The sequence below is a fragment of the Nipponia nippon genome, unplaced genomic scaffold, assembly GCF_047370975.1.
Source record: "Nipponia nippon isolate SJK-2023a ecotype South Korea unplaced genomic scaffold, ASM4737097v1 scaffold_8, whole genome shotgun sequence".
NCBI classification, from domain to species: Eukaryota; Metazoa; Chordata; class Aves; order Pelecaniformes; family Threskiornithidae; genus Nipponia; species Nipponia nippon.
The window spans coordinates 22,472,321-22,499,817 of record NW_028262402.1 but is presented as its reverse complement, the minus strand read 5'-3'; the positions used below and the strand labels follow the sequence as shown (position 1 = coordinate 22,499,817).

At 44.4% G+C, this 27,497-nt stretch overlaps 1 protein-coding gene across 2 annotated transcripts; it reads left to right on the top strand.

Moving 5' to 3' along the window:
• The first annotated feature begins 5,928 nt into the window (after nt 1-5,928).
• LPL (lipoprotein lipase) lies at nt 5,929-22,332 on the top strand. Of its 2 annotated transcripts, none has more exons than XM_087742146.1 (10): nt 5,929-6,155; nt 11,856-12,019; nt 12,152-12,331; nt 12,965-13,076; nt 14,989-15,222; nt 15,465-15,707; nt 16,816-16,936; nt 17,729-17,911; nt 19,085-19,189; nt 20,164-22,332. In XM_087742146.1, the coding sequence occupies exons 1-10, from the start codon at nt 6,071-6,073 to the stop codon at nt 20,207-20,209; spliced, it is 1,473 nt and encodes a 490-aa protein (XP_087598272.1). In that variant the 5' UTR covers nt 5,929-6,070; the 3' UTR covers nt 20,210-22,332. The 2 variants fall into 2 exon arrangements, with proteins under 2 accessions (XP_087598272.1, XP_087598271.1); XM_087742145.1 differs by having other exon boundaries at nt 11,853-12,019.
• Nucleotides 22,333-27,497: the final 5,165 nt, after the last annotated feature.

Here is a 27,497-nt window from a genome sequence, read left to right as displayed (position 1 = left end):
GCTTCCCTCACAGGCTCTCTCTCTGAATGAAGAGCCCCCAGGGAAAATGTAATTTTTCAACTTGGAGAATCCTGTCTACATGATCTGAAACCCTCTCTGACCAAGGAATCAGGTCTGCTATTTTTCAAGCTCCTCCCATAGTTTGCATGGTGATTTAGGTCGACTGATGAATGGTGCAATCTTGTTGCTGCAGCCCCTACCCTCCCTCTCCCCTTCCCCTCTTATTTTTATTTCTTCTTTGTTGCCACGTCTTAATTTTGGCAGGAATATCGCCGGGACAGGGACCGCAGCTGTACATGTTCCTACAAAGTGTCAGCATACTTGTGAAGATAGTGAACTAACGCAAATAAAGAAGTGGGTGGAAAGAAATACTATTTATTGGTTATTTACATGTGGCAAATAGAAGAGACCAGACAAGGAAATTTTACTGTGCATATGCAAACTTGGCCTGTTTCCTGCTCATAGTTTGAAAACAGCTCACTAACAGAGTTCAAGCTTTGCTCGAAATCTTTTAAATCTCCATGAGACCTAAAAATTGATGCACATAGAAGTTAGGAGCACAAAATCACTGCCGGATCCATCGGTGGTCCCTGGAGGCACTGCATGAGTGTGCTTTGACTGCAGACAGGCTGAACGGTACTTTGGGAACACACCCCTCACTCCATGAGCACTTGGGCTGGATGTCCACAGCAGGAGTGTTGGGCTAGGAGGGAGTTTTTACTTACCAGTTGCAAAATCCCAGAGGAGAAATACTAACTCAGCCTAAACTTTAAATAAAAATTAAAACAAATCCCCTTTGGGATGAGATGGAAATGTCAGCTCAAGGAGGAATCTGTTCTCAGTAAGTTGCAAGCGACCGAAGGAGATACAAGTTGGAATCCAGCCTTGGCTGCACCACACACCATCTGTCAGCCTTGCAGAGCAAAATAAAGGAAAAGCAGAAAGCGTGCGATTATCCTCTCCCTGGCTGGAGAGCCCAGAGGCCAGAGAAGTGTCTTCTCTTCCCTGATACATTTCTCAAGATGGAAATGACACATACATTTTCCCACACTGGCCACACCGTGCATTGCTCTCTCGTCCTACTGCGCTCTCCCCTTGGCAAGCAGGGACGCAGACTGCCAGGCGGGGACCTGAGTGAGAAGGCTCTGTCCCCATGGTTAGAGGGACGGGTTTAGCAAATCGCAGGAAAAGAACAAGGGAAAGCAGGGGATGTTGAAGTCTCTCCACCAGGCACTGTGCTGGCAAGATGCAGAGGCTTGCTCCTGCCCCTGCGGGCACCTGAGCACCACTGGGACTGAGCACTACCAATCAGGCAAGAGTTCTTCTCTCTCCTTCTCCCCCCTGCCCTTGCACATTTTCATAACCTTGTAAAAGTTTCAGACAACGTCATCTTTAACCTACTGCAGGCAGGGCTTGGGAGCCACGTGAGGGACAGCGAGGAGGACCATACTTGATCAGCACACCAGTCCCACGGCCAATGAGTGGGGAGCTGGACTACACTCCCCTACCGGCCACCCCAAAAGGGGTGCAGAAATGCCTCTCCCCTGGCATTGCATTTTGAAAGATGTGTTTGGCGAGACAGCTAGCTGACTTTGGCAGGCACTACCGGCAGCATGGTAATTAATTAAAGCACAGTTGAGAAAATTGTAACGCAAGCTTACTCCACAGCCAGATCCGCAGCTCACTAGCAGAGCAGGGCATCCTGCTCTAGCCCATATCTCTTTATTTGAAGGAGTAGGCAGCTTGCATTTTGCACTGAAAATAAGAAAGCGGGATGATGAGGAATGAATCCTTGTGCTAATCAGTGAGAGAGGACCTTGTCTGCAAGATAAGGCAACCTGGGAACAGAACACCAAGTCATACCACAGCAATAGAAAGGATAAGCAAGGCAAGATGGCTAAAGGCTACTTTACACAAGGAGGATCCCCTCCTCCTGTTGCCTGTGTGGCACTGAAGACAGAAGGAGCCTCTCTGCAAAACAGAAAAGAGGGCTGCAGGAACAGGTGCCCTGTTTATTGCAGTCAGAGCTGCAGCTGCTGCACAGCTCCTTGTATTTCTGTGCCTTCAGCTGAGCTCTTCCAGGTACCAACCACAGTGAAGTTGCATGGATTGTGTTGCTGAACAGACACCCAGGCGATTCCTGCTGTCAGTTTTCCCATCACTGCACATTTAGGGAGATTTAGGGTAACTACGACATGCAGACTTCCCTGCAACCGCTGCCCTCACCTGCCTGCATGTCTGTCTCTCTCCAGGCTGCCCCTGCTCCTCCTGACAGGTACCTGCGCCCCACGCTCACTGCTAGTGTGGCAAGGCAGGCAATACCATGCCACAAAAAGGGCTTGTAGATCAGTGTTGGTGGGACAGGCTTGCCACAGGTCACCCTCAAGCCGCTGTACAGCTTGATGCCATGTAGCTCCTTCCTCAGAGCATATCAAAGAGGCTCAGCCCAGGATGAGAGGACCTCCACTGCATGTGAAGCTGTTGGCTGTAGCCCAATTAGTCATGATGGACACAGGCAGGGAAGAGTCATTTTTTATCCCCAAACTGGAGTTTCATTAAAAATGTCTGGTTTTCACAAATGGAGGTTTTAAAAAATATTTCATTGATATCTTTGAACAAACTTAAAGTAGGAGAAAAGGATTCCTTTTTTGTTTGTTTGTTTGTTTGAACTTATTAGTACAGAAATCACCTGGAAGCTCATTGCGACTTTTGGGATTTAATTTCACTTTTTCTCTTCGGGAAGGGGGGTGGGGTGGGAAGAGAAAATTTAAATATTCATAGGGAGAGAAAAAGACTTCTAACTTACTTGCATTTCCTAGTCAGAAAGAGAGAAGAACATGTTTTTTACTTGTTTCTAAGCAGATACTTTTGCTGGAAGACCTCTCCTCCTGTAAGACCTCTCCTGGAAGACCTCTTATCCTTAGCTATCAAATCTTTTATATGAATAGAATTAAAGCAGCACAGGAATTTTCAAAGTTAGTGTTAGTCTCTCTCTCTTTTCCCCCTCCCCTTTTGCCCTGTGTTTCAAGCTCTCTTTGGAGCATTGCTGTGGAAATGAAATTTTGGGGTTGATTCTCCTCTTGCTTGCTGTTGTGTGAGGCCAGGGAATTTGCTCGGGGTTTAGCACAGCTGCACCACACAAACCAACGCTGCCCACATTGTGTTGGAGACACTTATGGGCTTGTTTTGACTTTAACCTTCCACATGGTCTGTGGGTGCAAGTACCAGCCTAGTTATGCAACTCCTGTCTCCATTCCTCCAGACTTACCCCCCTCCTCCTTGTTAGAAATAATGTATTTTAGCTCTCACTCTATTACCTTCCACCCACTTTGGAATCCCTGAATACTATAAATCAGGCTCTGTTTTACAGACGGAGCTTTGCTTTCCCCTATAGGACTATGTATTTTACAGAGGAAGCAAAACTCAAATCCAGTTAATGATTGCACTGAAGCACACTGAGTTGATGCCATGAAGCTTCTTCTCCGTCCAATCTGATTATCTGCAAGGGAAAGGCAGTTTTTAAATGTTGGAAAATGTGCTGTGTCAGACTGGTGCAACTGCACATTGTTCAGTGTTCAGGGACACATTCTGCCTTCATGAAGTCCCATCATCTATTTCAGATTATTTTGCAGCTGGGTTTACGACAGACTTAGGCAACTTGTTCAAGATCCGAGAAACCAGAATTATCCCCCCCTGCCTGTCTTTCATCACTTGAAAGTTTTCTTTTAGTGTTTTGTTTTTAATTTTCCTTCTTTGTTTTAAGTGGAGACTTTGCATAACTCTTTCAGATTATGTCTTAAAATGAGGCATGGGCATGAGAAGGAACAAAAAATTATGCAAACAAGCATTTTCAGTGTAACAAATTAGATTTTTATTCCGAGTAGTTTGTAAATCTGCTGCCTGCCCTTGTTATTGATGGGTTTCATGATCTGTATTGGGAATGAACTGAAAGTCTGATTAGAGCTCATGGATTAACAGAGGTTAGTGGGGGCCAGCAGTCCACCCAGGGCTCACCTGCCAGGCACTGCCACTGCTCTTTTCTACCTGCTTATTCTGATCCTATCAGCACTTAAAACTACACTAGTTGTCTTCCCACAGTCATACTGTAACGTAAGTTCTGCTGCAGTAGCCATGGGTGTAGCTGTGCAAAACAGGAGTCTTCATGCTCTGTTTTGCTCTGTGTTGGTAGCATCGCCTGTGATTAAGGTGGCCTGACAGTCTCCATTACAGCAGCTTGCTTTAAATTGTTTGTTCTTTTAGTTTGGCAAATGTTGCCTGGAATTTTCTAGGAAGGATGTCTGAACCTAGATAGAGCCAGGCTGATTTCTGGGGGGGAAATTGCACTATAGAGTTTCAACTAAATTAGATCAAGAGAAAATGCATTGTTTGGTCCTCACTTGGGAAAAAAAAAAACAAAAGGCATGAGAAAATTCTTTGAGAAAATTCTTGCTATTGTTTTGATGAGAGGGTCTCAAACACTGGTCAGAGGATACGCTTGATACTTAGCAAGCTGCAGCGCAAACCATATTTTTCCCTGCTCATACCACCACCATCCTCTGGTGAGGAAGGCTGGTCTCTCTCCTTACCCCCAACCTCCTCACCTCCTGTCCCCTGCCGCTGACTCCCACCCTCTCCCACTGCCTCACCCATTCCTTTTGCCTCCTCTCCCCCCCCCCCCCCCCCCCCCCCCGACCCTGCCACCTCGGTTGTCTCCATTGGAAAGAAAGTCTCAGCATGATCAGTTTGCACCCTCATTAAATTCTTCCAATGCCTTTTGGATATAAATAGGGGCTGGCAATGGAGGAACTTGTGTCCTGAGGGAGATGTATTCTCACTTACAGATCTTACTCGTCTTTTAATGAAATCTAATGTTGCAAAGGTGACCCAGTTCTGCTACACTCAAGCAACCTTTTACTGAATAGCCTCGCTATTATGAACCAGGTATATTTTAGTCTCCTAAGGTGCCTGGTCTGAGAAGAGCCAGTTACCCTCAAAGTGAATCCCACTTGCTTCATGTTGCAAAACCTAGGGAGTCCTCATTCCCTGGGTCACAAGCTTCTCTGTGAAGCTGGGCCTTTGACAACACACTGCACAGTGAAATGAAAACTGATCTTGTTATTAATTTAATATTTCTCTGTTACATGTCCTTACATAACTGATCTTTCACCCAGTGGCCACCTACGCAAAGCTGCTTGCGAACCCTGTTGCTGAGAGGAGGGCAGAGAGAGTTGAAAAGCTCAGAGGCAACTTTGCATTTCTCCAGAGCACGGTTGCAATCTCCAGTGAATTAATTTACACTCCAAACTGGTACCCCCTTGAGTGCTAGCAAAACAAGGTTTCAGCGAAGCTTGTCCAAGGGAAGAGCAGCAGGCCCCTTGCAGGCTCTGAACTGAAAATGCAGTTAGCAGCTGGATCCCGGTGCAAAAGCGCGGATGAGAAGGAAGATCTTATTCGAAGCACAGCAGAGCTGGGTTGCCAAAGGCAGGGAGGACCGGGGGAGAGCGGCGGGGAGGCGGGCGGGCTGTGCGGGCAGGGCTGGCGAGCACAGCGCGGCGGGGAGAGGGCAGAGCTGGGGCAGACGCGGGAGGGCAGAGGAGCCAGGCCCGAGGGCTCCGAGCCGAGGGGTCTATGCACGCTGCTGCGGGCTGCCTCAGCCCCGGGTTGGGCGGCGCCGTGCCGGGGCCGTGCCGAGCTCCCCCCGGCTGCGGCCCGGGTCGCGGCTCCCCGCGGGAGCGGCTCGCCCCCCACACCACCCCCCGCGCCCGCGGGTAGCGCCGGCCCCGCCCCGCGGCGCGCGCCCAATGGGTGTGGGGCTCATTTGCATATTTGCATATTGGCGGGGACATAAGGGCCCGGGGAGGGAGTGGCGGTGGTAGAGGGGGGGTTTGGCTGCCGGTGTTTTACGGGCCGCTGCGAGAGTGGTTCATTGCCATTGCATTATTTTTGCGCTACAGTTGTATTTGAAAAAACAAAAAGAAAAAAACAACAAAAAACCCCCAGACAAACTAATTTTTTTTTTTTTATTTTTGCACTGAAACTTTTCTGCCGCGGCAGGGAGAGAGGAGGCGAGATGGGGAGGAAGGCGGTTGTGGTCGCACTCTGCCTCTGCCTGCGCTGGGTGGCCGCTCTCGGCGCGGCTCCGACGGCCGCCGGCGGTAAGTCCCGGCCCGGGGGGCGGTGCGGGGGCCGGGCGGGCGGGCGGCCCGGAGGGGGCCCGGGGCGTTTGGGGGTGTGTGGGTGTGCAGTGGAAGCGTCGCCGGCACGGCGGGAAAGGGGAGCTGGGAGCTTAGCTTTGCAAGGCTCTCCCGCGGCGCTGGGGATGCTGCGGGGCCCGGGTGGCGTGGGGTGGCCTTGGGAGTCTCTGGAGAGCCGTGGTGGGGGCGCCTGCGTCCTGTTAGGACGGACCCGGAGCCAGTTCCCTGTCCGGAGCGCAGGCACAACCTGCCGGGCTGATGGCACGGGCTGTGGAAGTTTGGGGTGTGTTTATTCCACCCCACCCCCCCACCCCCACCCCCCCCGCGGAGCAAGGTGGCTTCCACGAGTCCCTTGCTGGAGGTGGATTGGCACAGCGGTAGGGTCCCTCGGCTCGCTGCAGGGCCAGGGCCCTCCTTTGTGCATGGGACTTGCCCGTCCCATGGGAGCCCTGGATCCCAGCTTCCTACCGCTCTTGGTCCGAATTGTCGAAGGCAAACCTGAGTTTCATCAGCGTTATGATAATGTGTTTGCGTTGTAGTTAATGCCTTTAACGCAGCAAAATCCATTAGGGAAAAAGTGAGCAGAGGGGTATACTCTCGCAGTGTCTGTATATACATATACGACTGTCCTTAGGCTACACCTGTTGTACCTGCATTTGTGTATAGGCACCCTACAGGCTAGAGAAAGTGGAACATGTGCAAATATTGACTATTAGATGTTCACTAATACTCTCTCGGTTAATCACAGCACGATTGCAGCTTTAATGAGCAAAGAGACTAGTTTTAGGAGACCACTACTCCTCAAACTTAGTTTAGCAGTGCCCTGTCACACTCTTACTTTCTTACACTAATCTCCCGCACATAATGTCCATCTTTAAAAGTCCACAGCCTTAGAAGAAAATGTAGCTGTAGCTCTTAAAGCTACTGTGTGCTACTAAAACGGAATATGGAAACTGCAGCTTTTTTCACTGTGGATGCCTTTGTTATTTCCTTTGTGTCCAAGGAAGCTGAGGGGAAGTATTCAAAAGTAAGGAGATGGGTGCTAGGGCACAGCCAAAGAATGTGTTCTTGCTTTGAATCCAATCTTGTGCCACTAGAGGCAATCAAAAGCAGTTTTCATCACAGTATCCAAGTTTCATACAGTATTTCCATTTCTGTGTACATAACTCTAGGAAATTGTTGTTTATCAAAGGTTCCCTTTTTAAAGCAATAGTTCAGGTGCACTGATTCTGGCAAATGCATTGTTATCATGTTTGGCATCCTGTGTCTGATGCGGGCAGTTTAACTTTTCGTTAATATTCCAGATGCTGTTTCTTCTTCAAAATTCACATTCTCCACCCAGCTGACCAGTGATAAACAGTTTTCTTCATCAAAATCAGTTGCCAGGTTGACTTGGGCTTCCCGTGAAGGAAACTTGAAGCTGGATTTTCTTCATTAAAGCTTGTGTTTTTACTGTGTCAGAATGCTTAAAGTCAGTAGGATGCTTTCAAAATTGATTGGAGTCCCTAACTGAATGGAGTTTCACAAATTGCAAGTCCAAAGTGTCATGAGGTTTAAACAGGAAAATTAAAATACTGACTTCTCCCAGTTTCAAAGCTTTTTATTTGCACTTTCTTCTGAGTTCTACAATATTCTCTATACCTTGATGTACAGGACAGCTTTTTTAAAATACGAAAACTGAGATTATGTAAATGGAGGTGTGAGAAAAGCATCAGAAAGTTTGCGGAACATGATAGAATGATGGAGTTTGGCAACGCAGCCTGTAGGCTGTTAGAAAAGCCAGCTCAAGTCTGAAATTGGTGGCTTAATTCTTAATTCCACTCCCTTTTCCAGTTCCCTAAATAATCCCTTTGTAGGTCACCTTGTTAACTGTAAGCACATAGCAGTGGGCAGAAAACTATTTTGTAACAGAAGCAGTATTTGCAAATGTGCACCTGGAAGCTTTTGCAGTACAGAACACATGCCTTATATCTCTGCCGAGCTATGCCTGGGAAAGTGTGTTTTTTTTAACAAAAGCATGGATTTGTTTTGTGTACACATTTTTATGTCCAGGTCTGGTTCTCTTCAAGGCCTTGTTTAGAAATGGACTTGCATTCTTGTCACTAAAAACTACTTCAGTGTCTCAATGTGGATGCACATAAATTTCTTTATATCTAATTTCTGTATCTACATTATGTAAAACTGGTTGCAAGTTCAGGTAAATTTCTGTCCACCTTTCAGAAACATACTGAAGACTCCCTGTTTCTGGTTTTTCCCTGGTTTAATTAATTTGGGTTAAATTATTATGATGTGTGCGTTAAAACACATCATTAACTAACCAGTGATGAGTGTATACGTTGACTGTCTCTGCATTTCTTTGGCCTTGTGTAAGGCTGTAAGAATGAGACCGAGCTGTTTGACTAGCTCAGTTAGGACATGATTCAAGGAGACTTTTCACTTTAAATCTATGCGGAAAAGGCCTGTGACAAAAGTTTACGTATGACAAAGTTTAGTTCTGAAACCTTTTTTAATAGGCCAAGATACTTTGAGGTACAAAAGTAGAAGTGGGAAATGCTAGTTTTCTGAAGTGGTATGCTTTGTAGCTTCTCTGCTGCAGTTTTAAAGCATGGTACATAGAGATGTCAGTGTGTGTGGTGAGTGTGTGCATCGTGTTATGTACCTCTGTACTGTATTTCTAAAATTGAATCTGCAGAAGGTGGGAGGTGAGGTGGTACTGCAGCATGTGTGCAGCACAACATGAGGTGCAGGCAAGTTAGCTTATGCTCTGAGCCATAGAGAATTTGCAAAGCTAAACTCGGGCAACTTTTGAGGGTAGCTTCTTAATGAGCACATCATTAAGAAGTCTCTAACAAACCCCACCACAGACACTTCCCTCCTCCAGAGGGTATCTTGCTGCTGGGAACTGAGCATATGTGGACATTCGACAATGTGGCATTTTTTTGTGAGCATAAAAGATGCTAACAATTGTTTCTTCTGACTTTCTAATTCCTCATACAGCATAGCTAAATGAGCAGAGTGGCCTTCTGCCATTTCCCTAACTCCTGGGCTGTTGCTTTGCAGCTGCTGCTTTCCTGGTGGTACCTGCATCTCGGTGCTCCTATGTCCTTAAGTCTCACCCAAAGATTTTTAGGCTGAAACACAAATATTTGTGAAGCACTTCGCACATCTTCAGTGGTAGGTGCCACTGTACTGCAGTCTTTCTTAAGTTTGGTGCACTTTGGTGCACCCTTAAGTATGGTACACTTAGGATTGTAAATTTAGTCTATTACAAGCTTATTTCCAGAAGAGATGTGGTCTGAACTTACGTACAAATTCTAGCATGTGTTTGTAATTGAAAACACACTACAAGACAGGATGTAAATTTAATTTAGATTTTGGATGATTATCAGATAGGGTTAATTCAGAAGGGAAACGATATCTAAGTATGAAAGGAAGCACTATTAACTAGTGAGCAGGTGGACTATTCTTGTGAGCCTTCCTGTGCAGGGCAGGAATATAGATAATTGAAAGTCCTTGCATTGTATGCCTTACAGTTGAAGGCTGTTCTTGGTCCTTTCAAGGTTTACTGATTCACTGCTGAGTGAAAAGTTATAGTTGATACTTAACCAGTCAGCCTTTGTGTCTTTTCTTTTTCTGGCTAAAAAGTAAATAGTCTAAGTCTAAACATTTGTTTCAGAAAGGGGTCATGTAGTCTCAGTTTGTGAGAAAATGAAGTTTTGAACGTGCAAAAATATAAGAAAGGGGCAACTTCTGAGAAAGATCAGCATTTGGTTAGTTTGGCAAATTTTGCTTTCAGTAGGTGAAGTCTTACATTCACCATTATGTGAATGCTTCTACTGATTTGAAGAAAGGTGTTTTTCATGAACTTTATCCCTTCTTTAGGGGGAAGGAGGCAGGAAGGGGGCCCTCAGTGCAATTATCCTGGATTAGCTAGCCAGCCTAGCATAGTCAAGGTCAAAACCTAAAGCTGAGCACTGCCTCTGTTCAGTGAACAGTTCTTGTTACTTCCCTGAATGTGCTTTGCTTTTGGCAGGTGAGAAGTCCTGATGAACGCAGGCAATGTTAAGCTGTTGATTGCAGATGACGTCAGTCTCTCCGAGGCTCGTACACGAGCATTTGTTGCCAGCATGCGCGCTTCTTTTACACCTCACACAAGAGGTTAGACCCCGATTTCTGTGTCTTTCCAAGCACAGAAGGAACCTTCCTGACTTTGTACAGCTACCTGAGGGCTCAGTGAGGTCAGGCATAAGTCAGTACCCTGCTGAGTATGGTAGCTTGAATGAGAAGACCAGAAAAACTAAATTTAAAAAAAATGAATAGTTCATTATTTATTGCCTCTGAGTGATGCAGCACAACTTTATGGAGAAATACAAATCTACAGTTATCATAGGAAACCTCTAATGCAATGGGAAGAGAAGTGGAGTGGAAATCTGTTTCATGCATCTGGCATGAGGTCCTCACCATGTCCCTTTGCATTCTCTACGGTGGCTTGGAGCCATTCATTAATGTGTGTTTAGGAGTTTGTGAAAGCTTGGGGGTCATGATGCCAGGAAACACAACGCGGAGTAGGACACAGTTGGCCTGAGTTCAGCTGCACTTCGAAAACAGGCAATCAATATTTGCTAAATGCAAGTTGCCAAAGTAGGGCCTGGTTTTTGAAAAGCATTGGTGTTTAAGCCCACAGTTAATTGCAGGGTCTGCTGGATAAAGAAGTACTTAAGCGTTGAATCGGATGTAAAAAGAGGAGACATTTAAGTTTCTTCCCAGACAAAGGAAGTAGTGAGCATGAAGCCTAAAGTCGCTTCTCTGCCTTGGCAAGAACAAAAGGAAAACTTATGTTTTGGAGCTGCAAGCTGGGGGGAGTTCTGTAAGAAGCAATCTTTTCAGGCCATCGCATGCTTTGTTACCACCAGTACATGATCTTCATGTCCCGTGTCCCGTTGTCCGTCCCCCCCTCCCTTCAAAATAGCTTCAGGCAAAGGAAGATTTTTTTCTGCAGTGTTGCTTATCAGATGATCTGAAAAAATACTGAAAATACTGCCTACAAAACATGGGCTTCTGCTTTGCTAGTTCAGTTTCCTTAATGGGTGTCTGATCTTCTCACCTGCTGTTTTTCTCTGTTGGTAGAAAGTTAAAACTAGCATTTTGTAAAACAGTGGTGACTTTGCAGATCTTATTTCTAATGCACTGCAGCTACTGGGTGCTATAAAGAGCCTTGGTAGGCAGTGGTTATTGATGAAGTGATGTGGAAGGTGCACTACCAAAATATGTAATAATGTGGTAGGAACTTGCTGCTTTTTTGCATGTACTGTCTATGACTGTCCTGTGCAGTTTTCTCCACTGCTGTGGTAATTCACAAGTTTTCTGTTAGTAATGTAATGGGGGAAATACTGACTCCTAAAAGGAATTCATAGCTCTCTAACAGCTGGCCAGATTCTCACTGTTTTAGCAGGATCTTGGAGGGGGAGCGATTTTCACCCTTTGATTTCCTCTTTACATGGCCATTGGGGCGCAAAAGGAGCGCTGTAGGAAATGAAAAACACATGTCCCATTTCTTTACTGTTCCTGATATCTCTCCAACATTGTACCTATGACTTCTGAACTGTTTGTCCTAATGCTCCTAAAACACTCTTGTATGTTTCCTGTGCTCTTGCATAGCAGAAGCTGAGACGAATTTTGAAGGAATTGAGAGCAAGTTTTCCTTACGGACGCCTGCAGAGCCCGATGAGGATGTCTGCTACCTAGTTCCTGGGCAGGTGGATAGCCTGGCACAGTGCAACTTCAACCATACCAGTAAAACCTTTGTGGTGATCCATGGGTGGACGGTAAGCAGAAAGGGGAGGAATCTCCCTTTTAACCACTCTCCTGATAAACTGTGCTAGATACATCAGCTGAGGTGTCTACACAGCATGGATAATACTAAGATATCTCCTTTTTTAATTAAAAAAACTCAACAGGTGACAGGAATGTATGAAAGTTGGGTCCCGAAGCTGGTGGATGCTCTGTACAAGAGGGAACCTGATTCAAATGTCATTGTGGTAGACTGGCTAGTTCGAGCTCAGCAGCACTACCCTGTGTCTGCTGCCTACACTAAGCTGGTGGGAAAGGATGTTGCTATGTTTATTGACTGGATGGAGGTAAGACATATAGTCATATCTCACATTGTACATAATCTCCTAGGAGACACAACAACAATGATGCAGCTGTGTTAATCATCTCCGGTTGGGTAGATGGAGTTAAGCTGTTGCAGGACTGGTTACTTTTGCTGGACTGGTAAAATCCTAGCTTTAATTTAATGGTTATCTCTTACACAAGGAGCCCTTTTATAGTGCATTCCAGAAACTTCACCTTGTGGTCTGTGGAGCCCTGCAAGTCCACAGTATTTCTGAAGGCTCTGTGAGAGGTAGCTAGGAAAGACTGGTTTCTATATATTATACAGCAGCCATCCCTTGGGAAACAGAAGTCTGCTCTGCCTTTGGGAAATATTTAAGAGATCCAGAAACTGGTGGGGAGCGAGTGGCTGAAAACCTTTGATAGAATACACAGCCCTGTGTTCTGTCCTTCATTCTGCATTTCTTTCTGCTTAGGTTTTTGCCTTAAGTTAGTTAACTCAAGTGACCTAGTATGGCAAAAAATTGTTAATTGTATTTGGTGTTTCTTCTATTGTTCATGGCTCAAAGAGAAATCTCAGTGTTTGCAAAACATTTTCCCTTGTGTCTTCAAATGTTTTCCCATTTGACTTACTTTAAACAAATTGCTCTCTTCTGCAGGAACAATTCAATTATCCTCTCAACAATGTCCACTTGCTGGGGTACAGTCTAGGTGCTCATGCTGCTGGGATTGCTGGGAGCCTGACCAAGAAGAAGGTGAACAGAATTACTGGTAAGAAAACCTGTGGTTGTAGAGTGAAGAGTCCTTGCTCTTCCATGCTGAAATATTATGTTCCTCTGGAAAATTACCAGAATAATTGTTGCTTGTTGGCACTACTTAGGTTATGGGTTAATTCTTTATTGAACCAGCAGGGCTGATATTTCTGCAGTAGAACGAAAAAGGTTAAGGAAAGAACAACAAAGGTGGTGGGTGAGAAGCCTTGATCTGCTTCTGCACAATAAATGAGTGGGTAGGCAGGGAATCATTTGCTGTGAAAAGAGACTAGTTAAGGGGGATGTGATCAAGACTGGCCAAATCCATGGCTTGGAGAAGGTCACAGTATCTCTTGAAGCACAAGAACTTCAGCTGGTTGTCTTCACCCAGGCGATCATACCTTGCAGCAGGTGGGAGCTGTTCAAAAAGAACAGGCTCCTGCAGTGGGTGTAGTAGCTGCAGAGCTCTTTGCCATGGGATGCTGTGGATGCACGAAGTTTATATGGGCTCAAAGGGAGACTGGACAGATAATCAGAAGAGATCAACAATGGGTTACTAAAAATTAATCCTAACAGGCTCAAGTAATATTCTAGGCTGAAAATAATACTTGGAGTTTTGGGAAAGGGAGGGAAGTGTACATATGCTTGCCCTATGCATGCTTAAAAAATGCATGCTTGTCCTATGCATGCTTAAATGTCTGCTTAGGGTGATTTTTGGTGGCTGAGAAGTGTGCTAGACAAGGCAGGGTGCATGGCCACTGTGGGGCCAGTTTACAGCCCAGCACCTGGAGAGCTGAGCCCCTAGCACTGATCTCAGTGACAAAGGAAATGCCAACATCAGCAAATGAGGCTAAGAAAATCACTCATCTGTGATGTCTTTGCTGCTGAGAGAGCTTGGGAGCGCATTCAAGGGAGCCTAGCTCCCTTCCTCCTCGCACCCTTTGCCCTTTCACCTGAGCCTGGCTGTGATCCCAGATCCACAGACATGCTGGGGGTGGGCTAGGCAGCAGTTGCATCAGGAAAGGCTGACTCCTGAGAGGTGGCAGATTAAAATCAGGAGGCCAAAGCACTAGTCCCTCTACCCTTCCTTTCTCTCAGCTGCAGCTTTGTTGCTTTCACCGAGGCTGCCAAATCACTCATATACCTGTTATGCCCCCACAGTTGCCCTCGGTGCCCAGGATGAACCTTTCCCTGGGAAAGCGGCATCACCTTTGAGCACAGGGAGTGATGGGATGTGGTCCCTGAAGCCCTCACAGCACGGGAAGGCAGCTCAGACTGGGTGAGGCTAACCAGGGGTGGGCAACCCAGGTGCCTGTCCCCAGCTGAGGGCTGCAGAAAAGACATGTCCGTCAGCCATCTCTAAAGTAGCTGTCTGGATTCAAGAGATAGTACTTGTTCGCTGGCAGAATAGTTCTGGGTGTTTTTGATGTGAGTGTTGCTGCAGCTTGACAGTTTACCATAATAATCTCCTTCCCCTTAGGCAAGTAGAGAGTGAAGCTCTTGTTTGTTTCCCACTTGTTCCCCTAGCAGGGAGTTAGCATCAAGACATTTTCCACGCTTCAGACACTTTGAATAGAAATTTTACAATTCCTCTGTTTCTTGACAAGAGAGGAAGACATTGAGAAAATATTTACTAGCTTGTTTCTTACATACACTGAAAATGCTACAGCTGTGAGGAAGTTATCTGGGGTTCTTTACATATGTTTACATACACTTTATTTTTTAAACAGTGACAGCATTTCAAGGTAGTGTATTTGATTTTCCTGTATACATGAATGCTGCTTAAATGATCCCATTGTAATGTCTGCAGTGATACTGACACCGTATGCAATACTCCATCCCAATGTGGTAGCTGAGTTGGGCATTCATTATGACTGTCAATGTCTTCAGCAGACAATCTCATTTTTTTCTGTGTGGTTTGCCCCATAAAGGGCTGGATCCAGCTGGTCCTACCTTTGAGTATGCCGATGCCCTTACCCGCCTCTCCCCGGATGATGCTGACTTTGTGGATGTCCTACACACCTACACTCGAGGCTCTCCAGACCGCAGCATTGGGATCCAGAAGCCTGTTGGACACATCGATATTTATCCTAATGGTGGAGGTTTCCAGCCAGGTTGCAACCTGGGAGAAGCACTCCGTCTGATTGCTGAAAAAGGCTTTGCAGGTGAGGCTGCTCTGAAACAAACAGTATAACATCCGAAGGAAGATCTCCAGTAGCCTGCAGGTTTCCTGCAGGCAAAGGTCTCTTTGAGAGGCACAGGAACTTGTTCTTTTAAGTGCTTTTAGAAGTCACCCTATAAAGACCAGCTCTGGCATAGTGGATTGTGCCTGCTGACAGCATTACTTAGGGGTTTATATCATTATATGTATGTGTGTATACATATTACATGTTTTATTTCTTTCTAGATGTGGATCAGCTGGTGAAATGCTCTCATGAACGATCCATCCACCTCTTCATTGACTCCCTCCTCTATGAAGAAAAGCCCAGCATGGCCTACCGCTGCAACACAAAGGAGGCCTTTGAGAAGGGTCTCTGCCTGAGCTGCCGGAAGAACCGCTGCAACAATTTGGGTTACAAGGTCAACAGAGTGAGAACGAAGAGAAACACCAAAATGTACTTGAAGACCCGTGCTCAGATGCCCTATAAAGGTAGGTCCTGTGTGCTTAATCATTAGCAAGACTGGTACTTTTGCTCATCTGTGTGTCAGGGTGAGTGCATGCTGCAGATGACAATATTGCTGCTTTGGTGCCTGTGGTGAGCAGGGGTGAAAGCTTGCCTGCAGTTTGCCATTAAATGCAAGCTAAAGTGCAGTCCTGGAAAAACAGTGTCCTCAAGGTGTGGAGGTGGGGGATAGAATACAAAAAAGAAGGTATTTTGTAACAAGTTTCTAAGTAGCAAAATTAAGAGGATTTACTCTGTGGCCCAGTCACTTGGATCAACCGAGTCTTCCAAATTCTTTCAGTATTTTTCATGCAAATGAATTTGTCCTACTGCTGGGAAAATAATCAACAGAGCTCAGCCTGATGAGCAACTTCTTTAAAGATGTGCAGCCATCAGACTTGTGCCTTTCGTAGTGCCTTTGCCAGAGGAGCACCAGCCCTTGTTAAAATATCACAGCACTTCTTGATTCCCATTACCGCAGTGGTAGGTCTGAGAAGGATGTTGCCAGAAAGAAAGGGAAGGCTTTCAGCTAGGGAAATAGCTTCTGAGTTGGATTTTAATACTTTTTTTTTCCTCCCTAGCTTTGACTGTGCCACATGGTATGCTCGTTGTGTGATGGACCAGCAATCAGAGGGCACATTCCTGCAGTGTTAGAACAGCTGCAAAACTAGTGTTCTGTTGGCATTTGGTGCTTAATCTGCAGTGTCAGTGGGTTGAATTTTTTTCACCAAGGCTCCTGTATGAGGAGGGCACACCTCACTTGTTTCAAGTCAAGGATGGCAAGTCTTACACATTTATAACAGGTTTGAAGGGGATACTGCAGACTGGAGTTGTTATAGTGGCAGTCAACTTAAATGCAGAGCTTAGCTGCAAGAACTGCAAAGGTGTTTTTTAATCGTGGTTCCCTTGAATCCTAATCTTTCCCTCCTCACAAAAATAGTTCCCTGGATACCTGCAGGGAACTAAACTCCTCAGTTTCCTGGCATGTTCCAGCCTAGGATTTTGCATGAAGTTTTTTTGGGTGGTTTTGTCACCAGCAGTCTCTTTGGAGGCTGAGTTTTTTTCCTAATGGCCTTTTCTTTTGTGTTCTTCCAGTCTTTCATTACCAGGTCAAGATCCATTTCTTTGGAAAGACTAATACAACCAAGACAAACCAGCCATTCCTGATCTCTCTCTATGGCACTCTAGATGAAAGTGAGAACATTGCTTTCACACTGTGAGTAGCTACAGAAACAGCTGCAATGTACTGTTGAGTCTACCTAAATCTGTTAAAGCCTCGGCTAAAAACTTGTTCTGGCTTCAGCTATAGAAGTCTTAGAATCCCAGAATCTGCTCTCGTTCTTCATCAAGGGAACACATCCACTGCTGACGCTAATGATCTAAGCTCTGTAGGAGCTGCTCTTGATAAGAGATCTGGAATATGGAAGTGTCAAGTCTGACCCGTGGCTCAGCCTAATAAGAATTTTTCTGGTGTGGCAGGTTTCTTGTTTTCTTCTGTTTTCAGTATCTTTATGCCATGTTCCAGCTGTCTTAAAGCTCCTTAAAAGGAGACTGCAACCTAGAGTTAATTGTCTGATTGGTCTGTGCAGAAGCTGAGGGAGACATGGGATTTGCTTCCACAGCTCTGCAAATAAGCAGAAGTGTGTGCTTCCATCCCTGCACCTGGGCTGGCAGCAAATGGGGCTGGAAAGTACCAAAGTCTGTTTTCTGCTCTGGGGAACCTAAACTGTTCCTGGCTGGTGCTTGTCTGGCTTCTCTGAGAGCCACCAGCACTGGAGAAGACACCCCTTGCCTGGCAGTCTGTCCCAGGGTTTTACCAGCCTTGCTGCAGAAAGCTTTTGGTTGTGTGTCTACAAAAGCTTAAGGTGTTTTTTCCTTATTCCATCCATCAGAACTATGGAGAAGGTTGCTTCCTTCTCTGAAGTACATAAAGTCCTGGTTCTGTGCTTTCCCCTTAGTTTTCTTCCTGTCCAACAGTTGTTTCTTTTTCCTTATTTCCCTCCCACAGGCCTGAAGTCTCCTCAAACAAGACCTTCTCCTTCCTGATTTACACAGAAGTGGACATTGGTGACCTGCTTATGCTGAAGCTGCAGTGGGAGAAAGACACCTTCTTCAGCTGGTCAGACTGGTGGACTCCTTTTACATTTGACATCCAGAGAGTCAGAGTGAAGTCAGGAGAAACTCAGAAAAAGTAACTTGTTTTGATTGTTATAAGCTATATTAGTTTTAATTGACAGTGTTTCCTGATTCCTGGTATCTCGCAGGGTGGGACAAAACATAGAAAGCAGTTAGAAATGGGTGCAGCACTGATAATCAGGGCTCCAGTGGCACCAAACTGGTATTTCTGTCAGCCAGGTTCAATTGTTTGCTTCCGCTGGGATCTGCAATCTGTAGTTTTACTTCCACGATTCATTTGCGTACTACTGTCTCATGTGCCTCAGGTTAGCTACTATATGCAGGAGACTGTCTCCATGAACCAGCATCTCTCATTGTATTTGCAGTTCTCCTCTTCTCTCTTGCTGGACATTTGCACAAGTTTTCTTGTGAAGAGCATGCTTAGAAGGAGACTTGTAGAAACACTTCAAAAAGTGCGTTCGCACAAGAAATCATTGCTTCATTAAGCTGGATTTTCTTAGGAGTTGGGAATACCCGAATGGTGGGTGAAAACTGAAACACGTGACTGTTGCAGGACATCGCTAATGTATGAATGTTAAAACAGCAATGTTTGAACAGGACTGCTTTGACCTGAATCTTTTGAAATACTCATATTCATTAGACATGAGACCTGTTAGCAGAATATGGACCCAGAACAGAGTATGCATGTCATACGTACAGTATTGTGAATAACATGTTCCTCCTTTGAATAAACAAGGCAGTCACTTTATCAAAGAACAGTTATCAGAGCTGAACAAATAGAGGGGTGGGGAAAGTACTGATAAATAGAAAAGCAGCTGCTCAGGTTTGTTGGAATTGGCAACCTACTTCATTTGCAAACATTTAAGGGAGTAACGTGTTCTTCCAGGATCATTCACCTGACAAAAAAAGTCACACAAGGACTGGTGTAAATAAAGATCTGAGAGACTTTGAGATAGAGCTTCTGCTCTCTTAGCCACAAGAAGATTTTATGCAAAGGACCAGCTTATGGCTACAGTTCGAGGCCCATGCATAATGCATTTACCAGCTTTTCTTGCACAGTATTTTTTTCGTCACAGAATTCTCTTTCAAAAATAACTTTCTACCATGCTTATAAAGTAGTAGTGCCCCACACAACAAAGTAAAAGACTGCTTCAAAGCACCAGTCCTGTTCCTATGATTAAAAGGAGACATCTGGCTCAGTCGTGTTTGTCTGATATTTATTCCACAGGGTGGTGTTCTGTTCTCGAGATGGCACCTCGCGTCTCAGTAAGGGAGAAGAGGCAGCAATATTTGTGAAATGCTTGGAGCAGCCCGTCAACAGGAAGAGAGGAGGGTATGAGTGATCACTATTGTTTCTGGGTTGGGGGAGACTTGAGTGGTAGCAGGAGGATCTAACAAAACTTCCTAATTTCGTTCACTTGTGCACTAGTCTTCTCAAGGCTTTGGAGGCTGAGGTTTGCTTATGGCAGCTTTGGCAGTTTGGTTTTCTGCTAACCACCTCCTTGTGAGGTTGTTAGCATGTCTGAAAAGCAAGTACAAGTCACTGCTTCTCACATTCACATGGTGGCCCAGTATAAATGACTGTTAGAGAGGGTTTCCAGACAAGACACTACCACAAAGCACGCGTCTATCTAAAGATGCCCTACATTTACCCTTAATTGAAGAACATCCAAACATCCGTACACATGAATCTGTCCAGAGCCCTCCCTCCCTCACTGGCCAGCAGCAGATTTGGAGGCTGGTACAGAAACTGAGCAGGCATATGCAGGTGCTTTCCCTGGCATACTGCTTTCTGCTGGCAACTGCCAGGTGAGTGACTTCCCAAGATTTTCACCTCTCACTTGGATCAGAGGTTGAGTGTTTGTGTTTTAATAGCTCTTGGTGCACTTTAATCTCTTGATCAATAATTTTTCTGACACAGAGTAAACTTTCAAATGTGGAGCCAGATTTATTTGGACTGTATCCACTGAAGTTTGAGCTGCAGAAGTGGTTATATTTATTTTAATGCAATTGCTGTGTGTGAAAGGTCTCATGGGGACACTTCTAGACTGAGATCTAGTTCTGCATAAAAAGGCATGTGTGCTGACCTTCACTCTAGGGCAATGACCTGGGGAGGCCTTGAGAGCTCTGTGTGTGTATCGGATGTGTAAAATAAAGCAGCAGCCAGGAAAAGCCCAAGCACATAATTTATTTTCCTGTTAGGTAGTATTTTTTTATCTTAAGACTCAAAAATAAGAGAAAAAGGAACAAGTATCTTACGTCTTCCTCTTCATCTTATCTGTCTTTTTTTTTTTTTCCCTCCCACAGTGCCAAGAAAGCCTCTAAAGAAAATTCTGCTCATGAATCTGCTTAAGTGATACGAATGAAGATTTTTCTGCACTGGGGAGGAGGAGAGTCTGTTCATCCCCATGGACTGGATGTTCAGAACCAAATATATAGAAATATTTATCCGCTGCTGGCTTTCTGCCCGCTATTCCTAGCTATCTTAGGAGACTTCTTGTAAGGAAGTCTCAGCATACAAAGTTACTAACCATAAAAATACATTATCTTAATAGTTAAAAACAAAAAGAAACCCGCAAAACAACTTGCCAAAGGCTTGAGTGCTGGGAAGGAATAAGTAATTTTGCTTAATCATGGTGCCTTGTGACAAGGTTTCTTGACATTAAATCCTCTATAGCAATTTTCTAGTATTTATTGAAAAGAAGCAAAGCCCTGTACCTGGCTTTTCTTTCTTTTCAGGAGTCTTCTGAAACTGGACAGGGTTTTTTTTCTGGCTTGGCTAACTGAATTTTCAGACAGTTCAGTGGCTAGAGTTCATTGTCTTCAAGTGTGTGTTTAGCAAATGAGTAGATTTCTCGTGAAAAAACACCTTTGTGTGTATTCTAAAAGGTGTCAGGGACTGACTTAATATGGGGATGAATTTTCTAGTTTGTGGTTATGAATGTGTTTTACTGGGGGTAGATGCCAGTGCTGCTTAGCAATAGGTATGATCTGTTGAGCTATATACTTCTGTGCAGCTTACCCTGGAATAAATAGCAGTTGTAGAAGAAGACAGCAATACTAGCGTCCTATGCAGACATTCAACTTTTCATCTGTGCTTTCATTCCTTGAAAAGGAAGCCATCTAGCCTCTGACACTGTGTGAATAAGGAACTGCAAAGGAATTGAGCTACCAGAAACTGCAGGAAACAGATTCCCCCCTGCCACTTGCTTGCATTCCATATGCCAAAAATGTGACAGTTTTTCTGCTCTTTGACACCAAACGTCAGTCATGCAGCTGAGTGGCGGCTGTATGCAGTTGTCAGTGCAAGTGAATCCACTTGACAGGTGAGAAGCTCATGCTTCCCTGTACTGGAGTTGTGACTGCCAGTGGCCCACCTTGGTTTCTTGCTTGGCTGTGATACAGTGCTAGATCATAGAAGCTGTTTGGCTTTCTGACATTTTGGAATTGGTGGAATTCGGCAAAGAGCAGGAGCTGTTACAGTTAAAAGGAGCCTGATTGTGTGATGCACAGGAATGAACGCTCTGAAAAAAACACTTGAATTAGACATGCTGCAAGTTGCCAAAACCAGATATATTGAAGGCATTCTGCTTCCCCTTTAAGTAACATGTAATTTTTCTAGTGCTCTGAAAGGTTCAGTAGCCCTCTTTTAGCTTTCTAGAAGATAAATGAGATACTGGGGAGGCAGAAGGGCTTGAAGGTAGACACTTGGAGAAGTGTAATGTGAGCTATTGATGCTGGTTTTTGTAGTCTCTTCCTGCATGTGCAAGACAGTGCGGAGGTGGTGATTTCTCCAACATAATCCCATCCTGAAAGCAAAACCAACATGTATGTGTTTATGTGCACAGTTTGTTTTTTTCCAGCTGTGGCTGCTAGTATATTTGGGGATAAAAGTCTTAAACAGTGCAATATGTTGGAATATTAATAACTCTGAAATTTCTCACATTTGATTTCCTAACCCTTAAACTACAGCAGAGATGTGATGAGTCACTGAGGGTGGGGTTGAGTATTGAGCCACTGCATTTGAGACCTCTAAAAATAAATACAATGATTTGTTCCCTATAGACTTCCCATTTTGTTGCAATTTTCTCTTAAGAGTTAAGTTCTTTGGAAATGAAGTGTCTGAACAGGTGTGCTCTTAATACAGGATCAAATACAAACACATACAGAACTTGGATATAAAATAGTGAAGGTTCTTGTACATGAGGACACATGATTAGCTTTGGATGTTATTTATTAGCTGTAAATAAGATATTTATGTGTGTAAAGGTAGTTTGTATATATTGCTAAAGTTGGTGACAGTTGCTAATACAGTTGTGTGGTATTAATCCTGTATATAGCTTTCAGAGAGATTTTTATCAACAAACCACTTACACTGCATTATTTCCTATGTGGTTAATACACTTTTTAAAAAAGAAAGCTCCTCTGTTTTGTACAGAATGGAAACCTATGGTTTTAATAAAATTCTCAAACTGATGCCAAGGTTACTATTTTCCTTTTGATGAAACAATCTGCTGTGTATCTTTTATGTGAAGGCCACAGCCTTTTACTTGGATTCTGGGGTGAAAAGATGGGGTAAGACTTTTTTTTTTTTTCTAAAGCAATGTGTGATCTTTTCTGTTTCCTTTTGGGCAATGCAAAAATGATGTATCAAGACATCAGTGAATCACTATGTGCCAGCAAGTAGCTGGTCACCTGCAGTTTGTGATTTTTAAGTTACAGTCCTTGCTTTCAAAGGCTTATTTCCTCTTTTTTGGCATGTGTTGGAACAATGCCTCTGCTCCTCACTGTACCAAAATAGAGATGTAAGCACCAGTCCCATACCGCCACTACTGCTTAAGGGAGTAATGCTGAGAAAAACCACTTTGACCCACATGTTGTGAGCCCAGCTGAGCTCAAGAGTGGTTGTCACCCGAACAGTTTGCTCTGACTGATACACAGCAAGGCTCTACCAAGGCCCTTGGAAGGGGAGTTACCGGAATTAAGGATAGCTGTAGTGACACGCACATGGGGGACAATATTAGGAGTATTTAGAGTAGCTGAGTTGGCTTGGGAGACTCTGCTTCCAGTACTTTACTTGGTCAAAGACACTGCTCTTTGACAGGAGTCAAGCTTCACTCCTCATGAAAGCAGAGGGGAGGTATGCAATGGAAAATGGATGGGTGCAAAGGATGAAAGGGAAGGGGGGTAGGGAGTACCCTGGGGAGTATGAATTGGAGAGGGAAGGCAGGGAAGGAACCCAATCTGCAGCAAGGGAATGCATGGAAGTGCTAGCAGCATGTGTTCTAAGGACGCTTCCCTGGTTTCCCTGTGTCAGCTGAAGAGGAACTGAAGGACTCCTGCAGTTGTAGAAGACAAGACCTGTGACCACATATCCTAAAAGCACCATGATATTACTACTCTTTTAAAGCCACAGCAACCTCACTACCCTGAACATCATTAGGTAAAGCAGAGAAATAGTTTTTGGTGCAGGGACAAGAACCCAGGTCTCCCCTGTGAGCCTTCAGAGCCATCCCTGGCCCCATTACTCTTGCATCTTGCTCTGCAATGCCCAGCCACATCAGAAGAGGTGATGATCACCATGCCACCTGTCTCTGGAGAGGTCTACGGGGGGGTTAGAATGTCCCACGGCTAACCAATGGCTTGAACAGGCAGAAAGCTATTCTTGGCTGGAAAGAAAGGGTGAAGAAAAGGATTTCAGCCAATGTACCTACAAGGCAAGGAAGTCCTGACTCAAGTACCTAGTGCCTAGATTTTATTCCTACATATTTCATTCTGAGAAATTTTTGGAACCAGCAATGAATGTGCTGTCTGTAGGTGTTTCCATGCTCAGTTAGCAGTTTGGTAGTTAGCTGATTTGACTCCCCTGCTGAGGCACCATATTCTTCATAGGTGCCTGAAATGCAGCACACCTGGTCAGGGGTGCACATGCTTTAAACATTAGCTTGCAGGGGGCAAGAATAATAGCTTATCACCTGAAGTCCAAGATGAGTTCCTCTATAAAAGCTGAGAAAGCACTCAATTGATTCAGCAGTGAGAAAACTATTCCTCTTTCCACATCTGTAAAGTGGGTGGTTGATTTCCACAAGCCTTGAAATCATGAAGGCCTGTATAAATCCCACATCTTTATATACTGATGCTTTTTCTTCCTTCACAAACTGTGTTGACTAGCTATGGAAAATGCTTTTCTCCCTTCAGATATAGTTGTGTGTCTGTTTTTCTCTGTGTGTTGTGAACAAAACGTCAGAAGCTTGCTGCTTTGGATGAGCAAGACATTGCAAATGTGTTGTTTCTCAAGCTGGTCAAAAACAGATATTGAAAAAAAAATTTCAACAAAAGGGAAGAATTAAAGTAGCTGTAGTATTTTCCTTTTTGTTTACAGCTGTCAGTTCAGGGCTGTCTGTATTTTGACTCTGTCAATCCAAACATAGCAGTATTAAAATCCTCAGGTCCAAGGGGACCAATCCAACTGCCACGAAGTCATCATTCAGGAAGAAATTTCCAGTTTCTTTTGCTGCCTCTTTCCAGAAAAGTCTTCAGTCAAATGCTTTTTGGGGCGGTCTGGAATGTCAGCAGTTTACACGTAAACAAATAAAGGGATTAGCATTCTCCAGTGACTGAAGGAGAACAAGGAAATTACAAGAGGAAGGGAAGGGAACCGTTTGGCAGAACATCCCATGTAAAGCTTGTCTCAACAATGCCTTTATATCCGTGTGTGGTGCTATCTCTGCTCAGCAACGCTCAGGATGCTTCCCTAAATCATTTCAAGTTAGCTCAGCCAGAACAATGCATCCACATCAGAAAAGCAGATGCTAAACAGGGACCAGTTTGGGTGTAGCAGGTGTTAGTGTGTGGGTGCAGTGTATGTCCAATGATGTAATCTCCCAACCGTTCATGTCAGATAAACACCATGTTCTTCATTGTAGGCCCTTCCTGTGGGAAGTAACCTGATATCGTTAGTCTTGCTTCTCGCTAATGACTCTGGAGAGTCTCTGTTACTCTTCATCACCCCACCATGTCGAACCACTCGGTGAGCAGTGAGACAGCCTGGCTGGCCATGTGTCTGATCTCAAAAGCACCGGGAAGTGAGGACATGTCTCACATTGCTCCACCTACCAAAGGTTTTTTTACCCCAAATTAGCTGTAAACCTGGAATCTTCTAAGTAGTGAAACAAGGACACTCCCAGAGAGGACTGCCAGTGCCAGCTTCACTTCTTCGTATGCACAGGCACTCCACTGAAATTAGGAGCAGTAGGAACAGATTCCCATGCTAGAACAGGTTGAAAAGATGCTAAGAATAGCCACACTTTTTCAAAAGAAGCATTAAAAAAAAGACTTCAAATGGTTTCCTTGCCAGGTCCTCAGGCTTTAGTGAGGCCCTTGCTTCCTTCCAGTGGCATGCTGCATTCAGGAGCTTTTAGAGTTTCCTCCTGCAGCCTGGGAGGCAGCTGCTGCACAAGGCTGCCTTAACCCGTGGGATTAAAACCTCTCCCATGGCTGACTCTGGATGTGAGGACAGAGCTACCAGGCTTGTGCTCCTGGTGAAAAGGCCAACTCTGCCCTCACAGTGTAAGGCCTAATCCAAACCCCACTGAGGCTGGGAAAAATCTTTTTGTTGACAATGTGTGCTCTTGAGTGCTTTCCTAACACCTGGCATGATACCCCAGTTTTAAAATGAAAGCACAGCTCAAGTTTTCTTGCCTTTGCTCTGCTTATGCATCATTATGAAACTGAATGCATACAATGTCAGGTCACAATCTTCTCAGGCACTACGTTAAACACCAGCTCTGGATGTCTTCTCACAAATATTCCCAGCATCTCTTGGCCAGTACAGACTTGCTTATCTGTGAGATGTCAGAACAGCATAATTGCAGTGATGTAAATAGTGCCTGATTAAAATTAAAAAGAAAAAAAAAAAAAAAAAAGAGAGAGAAAGACATGGTACATAATACCTTATTTAACATCTAGGGGCTCCTGTAGGAGGGTATGAGACTAAGACAATCCCAAGCAAACCCCATGTTTGCCTTGGCCTTCTTGCTGGCAGGCCAGACGTTCCCATGGGCAATGGGAGCCATCTCAGGTATTCTCTCATGTAATTCCAGCTCACTGCCCTCTGTGGCATGCCACCCCCATGTCTCAGGTGGTGTGCCCCTTCCAGACCCTTGCTGGGTCTTGCTCTGAAGCCAGGCATGATCACACTGATTCTTAAATTCCTCACTGCTGCCAATCTGCAAAATGGGAAATAGCATAGCTAGAGCAGGTGATTTCTTGGTTTGTAGCAGGGCAGTTCAACAGTCAGGAGGCTTGGCAGAAGTCTAAATTTTGGAGCATTATGTTACATTATGTCAGTGTCAATTTTGAGAGAAATCAAAACAAAAACAAAATGAAAAAAAGAAGCAAAAAAAAAGAGCAGAAATGTCTAAGAAGAGGCAAGAGGGAAGAGGGGGTCTTTGGTCTTGCAGCAGGTTGTACTGTAATGTAGTGAAATCAGCCATACCAAGACTAGCACAGTAAAGCTGTTAAGCATTCTCTTGATTTTAAATACACATCCTCCTGACATCAAGAAAATGGAAGTGTGCACCTGAGGCTAGGTATACACTTAAGTGATTTACACTGTGTTGATTTCTATTAGAAATGTTTAGTCCATAACAAACCAATCCTAAAGAAAAATTTATAAAGACTTATTATAGAAAGATCACTCAAATTAGAGCATGAAAAGCAAGATATAAATAAAGGTTAAAAAGCAGAAGCACATATTCAGCAAGAAGAATAAATTAAGAGGAAGAGGAAAAGCAAGGAAGAAGAGCTCTGCCTTAGCAAATTATTCCTCCCAGAACACCCACCCACGTATTCCTGAATGTAATCGAGCTATTATTTATATATGACTAATTTTTCCCCCTTTTTAATGTATTTATAACCCAGACACAGAATTAAGCCAAATTTTCTTGTTTATCTTGGCAAAATTTTGCCCTTTGCTTGGAAGGTTTTTCAGTACAAGGGTAAAAAGTAGATCTTAATCTCTCTGATGTTATTTCCCAGGCCTTAGACAGGAGACACAGACCAGTCTCAGTGCAACAGAAAGACTATTGCCAATATATTTCTTCTCTTAATGTCCTGAGCACAGAGCAGTGATGGAGTAAGCAAATGCCTACACAATGGCCGATTCAAGAAATGGAAGATGCTTGCTTTTTTTTTTTCTTTTCTTTTTTATTTATAGAGCTGTATTCATGTGCCTTGTTGTAGTTCTTTGTTTTTCTTTTAACATCAGTGAATTTAAAGACTCTGGGGAGAAATCAGGGAAATGCTGGGGAACATTCTTTTGACAGTAACTTTACTCCCTCACTTAATGCATGTAGATTTAAATTTGGAGCATAAAAACAATGGCATTTTTGTGGCTGGATGTTTTTTAATGGAAGGTTTAAGCACCCAATCTCATTCAAAATTGGGTGTCATTTTTCCCCCTCTGCATTTGAAAGCATCATTTCGAATTTGCATGGGAGGCATCAGAAGAGGGCAAGAGGGAAACCCTTCTATACAAGGTTTATTTGGGGCTTTTTGTCAGTGCTCAAGCAGCCCTCTCTGAGACATTTCAGTTACTCAGTGGTACCTTTTCTGAGTGACTGGTTCCTGCCCATCACTTC